The 5,268-nt window shown below is 43.5% G+C and overlaps 1 protein-coding gene across 1 annotated transcript; it reads right to left on the bottom strand.

Annotated features, from left to right (window-relative positions):
• Nucleotides 1-353: 353 nt before the first annotated feature.
• On the bottom strand, nt 354-3,306 carry drd1b (dopamine receptor D1b). The gene has a single exon (XM_020463737.2). The coding sequence runs from the start codon at nt 1,948-1,950 to the stop codon at nt 619-621; it is 1,332 nt and encodes a 443-aa protein (XP_020319326.1). The 5' UTR covers nt 1,951-3,306; the 3' UTR covers nt 354-618.
• Between the last annotated feature and the right edge of the window lie 1,962 nt (nt 3,307-5,268).

Raw genomic sequence — 5,268 nt, 5'->3', positions numbered from 1 at the left:
AACCATTTTCACCATCCTATGGTCTCTCTCCATATTATTTTAGTCAGTTATCATTAACCAGAAGTGTATTCAACTCTCTAATAAATTATGATGATTATTATAAATAAAATAAAAAATAATTATACACTGTTGTTGACATCGAAAAAAACTATCAAAACCAATTATCTTTATAGTTATCTTTGTAAGAATATGAAACACGCTGTACATATAAATGTAAAGCACTTACCTACGAGACATTTTGCTAATATTTCTACTTCTTTCTCCATGTTATAACAGCTTCCAGGATATTTGTCACTACTGTGTACACATGCAAATGTATACATATTTGTAAATACAACACATGTATACACGTGTGTATTTCGTTTGACTTTATTCAAGTTATGGAACATTTATCAACAAATCTGTCTATACTTTAATAATAAATGCTGAAGGTGTTTTGCAGATAGTTATCCAGGATAAAGTGCCTTCATTTGAAACATTCTGTAGATTTCCATAGTGATTTGAGTTTTAAGGTTCGCAGTGAAGCTCAGTTTGTATATACCACACTTCTGCTAGGCATACTGCCAAGTCTCTCCCTCTGGGTTCCTTCTCATGTTTGTATACCAATACATACACCCGTCAACATGTCACAGTTTTGTGTTGGCCGTTCTGAGTTATAGGATTAATCTTTTCCAGTGACACATCGGCATCGCTGCCCAAGTTCCCAGAAAGGGACGGGGACAGTTTCTCCAAGGTCTTAATCCCAACCCCATCCTTCTTCTGCAGCTCCTCCTCCTGACACAGGATGCTGTGGGGAATCACATAGGTGGCATTGTTGCTTTCCTTGGGAATGTGCCCTTTGGGCTGATACTGGGACGCAGGCGGCTGGGATCCATTGTTGTTGATGCTCACTATCTCTATGGCATTGCTGCCCGGGCAGAGTCTGTGGCAGCCCAGCAGGATGGAGAACGCTTTGCGGAAGTCCGCGTTGAAGGCATATATGATGGGGTTGAGTGAGGAGTTGGCCCAGCCGAACCAGACGAACACGTCGAAGGTGCCGGGGCTGATGCAGAGGAAATCAGAGGGGCCGTTGGGCTCACAGAAGGGTACCATGCAGTTGAGGATGAAGAAGGGCAGCCAGCAGCACACAAACACCCCCATTATGACAGAGAGGGTCTTTAGGACTTTGGTTTCTCTTTTGAAAGACATCTTGAAGGAGCTCTCCGTCTCCATGTTGGAGTTGTTCCCCATACTGCTGTGGCGGTTCTTGGCACTCTCTGCAGCCCTTTCCAGTGCTGAGATCCTCCTGATTTGTATCTGGGCAATTCTGTAAATCCGGGTGTAAGTCACGATCATGATTGCCACAGGGATGTAGAAGCTGATGAGGGAGGAGGAGATGGCATAGGTCCTGTTAAGGCTGGAGTCGCAGTTGTCCGGCGGCAGCTCACCGTAAGTGCCGTTGAGCTCCAACGCTGCAGCCTTGTGCCAGTTCAACTGCACAGGGATGAAAGAGATGAGCACAGACAGCGTCCATGCCACACTGATCATAATAAACGCCACCTTGGGTGTCATCTTCCTCTCGTAGCGGAATGGGCTTGAGATCGCCCAGTATCTGTCCACGCTGATGACACATAAGTTCAAAATGGACGCTGTTGAGCACATGATGTCGAACGCCACCCAGACATTACAGAAGGCACCGAACGGCCAGAAGCCCACGATCTCCGTTGCTGCCTTCCATGGCATCACCAAGATGGCCACCAGCAGGTCTGAAATGGCCAAAGAGATCACAAAGAAGTTGGTGACCTTTGAGCGCAGGTGGCGGAACTTGGTGACTGCAACACATACCAGTGTGTTCCCCAGCAGTGTGGTCAGGATGAGCGCAAAGAGAAAGCAGCCTGTCAGAACGCGCTTGGATGAGTCTCTCTCCAGCAAATGATCGCTATCGCGGACCGTGGAGAAGTTCAAATCCATGTTTCTGTCAGCTTGTAGAGATAGAAATCACCCCATAATTCCAATCACCTGAACTCAGGCCAATTAGATGGAAAATGAACCCTTGGCCGCTTGCCTGGGGGCCATCAAGTCTGGAGGCTGGTTCACCATGCTCATCACAGCAATCATCCTGCAGAATAGTGTCTATAAATATTTCAAAAAGCACTCTTTATAAATGAGCCAAAAAATGCACCCTGTTCATGAATTCTCAAAGACATTCTACTGTCAGAGCAGCAGTTTTCAACTATGGATATTCCATCTGTTATTGAAGAGTTTAATATGATGTACCTACGAATCTAAACTTTTACTCTGCTTTATCATATGTCTATTTCAATGACCTGTCAGCAGTCATCTGAAAATTTCACACCATATTCTCGCAGGCATGTTCAGTAAACAGAGGCTAGGCCAATCATTAGCCTTATATACGGGCTCGTCGATACAGTCTATTGATCATATTAACACTGTGTTTATCTGATTTGTTTAATGACTGACGAGGCGTGTCCGTGTGATTATATTCGTGCCCTTATTGACGCTCCATCCAGGACAAGCAACTGCAGGGCACATGCACTGGACAAGATGCCTGACGCTTTGGACGGTGATGGAAATGTAGACATGCAGTTGCAATATTGTTGAACTGAAATGCACACGCATCATAACAACAAAATAAATACATCGTCCGTATCTTTACGCATGAAACGTGGCATCTGTAGCCTATGTTTTATGAAAATGTAGCAATTAAGTTTCCATAAGCACCAAGAACACACAACAGGCTACATCTTACTGTGGAGCAACACAACGATAATCCTGGAGCTCAGTCCGTTCGTGCGGTCCATTTTTGTCCCACAACGAGTCTCCAAAATTGCAATGGGACTCCATAGAAGATGAGCTGTCAACTTCTTTTAAACAACCGTTTTTTTGTAAATGTCCTTAAATCCTCAAAGAAAGCTCAATGGTAAACCATGGTTTACGTCGAAATAGCAGGCTCTACATATTCTCTTTCCCACGTATCTGTCTACAGCAGAAGCGCGCGCCTCTGTCTGCTCTCCTCGCGTGTGCTCCAGATGCAGCCCGCAGCCTCAGTACCGCTAGCAGTGTGTTATTCTCATTATATGTCCTTTCAAACTTCCCTCTATCTTCACCCGAAAAACTGTGTGACCACATCCAGACAAGGTTGAAATACCGTCCGATAGAATCAATTCAACTTGTGCATCTTCTCACAAGCTCCAGATCAACAAGAATACTAGCACGAGTTAGTCACGCTTTCCTAAACGCACTAGATGTCATTTTTCTTCTTATGTTCAAGTTATTGTGAAGAGATCCACATTCCATCAAAGTCTCCAGTCCTTATCCACCACTGACGTGTCCGAAGTGAAGTCTCTCACTTGTAGATTGAGGGAAGATGAGACGTTTGAGCGCCATATGCACTCAGCTGCGCGCCAGGGTCTCTGGAAACGTCCCCACCAGCTTGTTTCATCTCATGCATCAACAGGATATTTAGCTGAAATGTGTTAATTTGCTCCTATTAAAGCCCACTCTTCGATATTGATATTACTTTTATAATTACATGATTAATTATACAGTAGCGTAATATTACAGCAATTGATTTAGTCTACTAAAACTGTGTGGAGTGAGTGCCAAAAATAAAGTGTTACTTTCGGTCCCGGTTCTCCCGTATGTCATATAAGGGATTTGATAAAATAGCTCAAATTGGAATTAAATAAAATGAACCACGAAATTATGAAAACATCTCATGCTGAAATTGTCTCAAAGTTTAACTTGAAGGCAATCTATTTGGATAGATAGGCACAATAACGCCATCTACTGGAGACCATATGTATTACAAATAAAACACATGGAAATGTGGGATGCTGCAAGGTTATGTTAGGCTATTATCATCATCATCATCATCATCATCATCATCATCATCATCACCGAATAAGAACACCAATACATCTGATATATTCCAGAGGCAATAGAAAAGGACACATACCCTTGTGCAGTATGTGTTGACATTTAGGTCTGTGTGGACAACAGGCTACAAGCGGGTCAGTTTGGATGTTAAACTATTTAGCAAGCTGAAAACCTCAATGGACCCTTCCATACTGCCGTCTATGTGGAGTAGTGGGGGCTGCTAAGGGGAGATTGGCTCATAATAATGTCTGGAATGGAGTTTTAAGGCTGGAATGGGGTGAATGGAATGGCATCAAACACATAAAAAAAACACATTTGATTCCATTCCATTCATTCCATTCCATTCCATTCATTCCATTCAATTCATTCCATTTACTCCATTCCAAATCATATCACCTCATTATTATGAGCCATCCTCCCCTCAGCAGCCTCCACTGATGTGTAGTATACATGTGTGAGTAATTCATGAAGACAACCAAGTGTCTGAGGCCTGGCGGATTACACGCCCACTTCTCCCTGTAGCACCAAGCAAAGACGTGCGTGCAGCAACGTTCAGTCAAAGCCCAGAGTCTCCCTGTCACCACAGACCACCATCCACGTGGTAATGTATTTCTGCATCGCATCCTAAAGCAAAATCAGATACTGTAGTCAAATATTTATATCCAAAATTCAATCTTCTAGAAAAGTTATGAAAGAGCACATCAGAGCTGATATTCGTATTGTCGGATCTTTAATGACTAATGACTGATGGGACGACAGGAAACGTCTCAGGGCATAGAGCCCGGCCTGGTTGTCTCTGATAGGAGGAATGGTCTAAGACTGAGAGACTAAGACTAAGACTGGTCTATGACAGTGTCAGAGGCAGAAAGATGGTTAATCACGCCCCTTGGCATAGGCCACTCATTGCAGTTTGCATAACGTAATGGAATGGGATTCAGAATGACAGTAATTGTATGCCATTTCAACATACACTATATAACATTTACTGGAATGCCTTCAAATTAACCAGTGCAATAGCTGGGATGGACTTGTAGGGATGCTACAGAGTAATGAAGTATATTTGTATTTTAATGGTTTTGTTTGTGGTGAACCCATTACTTACTACTTGTAATTTCATAGCTGTAATATTTTTTCCTAACCAAGTAAAAAAGGAACAGAGCGTGTTCAGTGTAAGTAGTAAGGGGAAATTGGTGATGGTGATGATTGTAGTGGTAGTGATGGTAGTGGTGGTGCTGGTGGTGCTGGTGGTCATGGTAGTGGTGGTGGTGGGGGTGATGGTGGTGGTAGTGGTGATGGTGATGGTGGTGGAGGTGGTGATGGTAGTGGGGGTGGTGATGGTGATGGTAGTGATGGTGGTGGTGGTGATGGTGATGGTGATGGTAGTGGTGG

This window comes from Oncorhynchus kisutch, linkage group LG28 (assembly GCF_002021735.2).
Source record: "Oncorhynchus kisutch isolate 150728-3 linkage group LG28, Okis_V2, whole genome shotgun sequence".
Taxonomy (NCBI): Eukaryota; Metazoa; Chordata; class Actinopteri; order Salmoniformes; family Salmonidae; genus Oncorhynchus; species Oncorhynchus kisutch.
Note: the sequence above shows the minus strand (reverse complement) of the source record. Positions and strands in the feature narration are given on the sequence as shown.

Excerpts from the sequence above, each read along its gene's own strand:
- drd1b (XM_020463737.2), bottom strand. The coding sequence starts at position 1,950 with ATGGATTTGAACTTCTCCACGGTCCGCGATAGCGATCATTTGCTGGAG.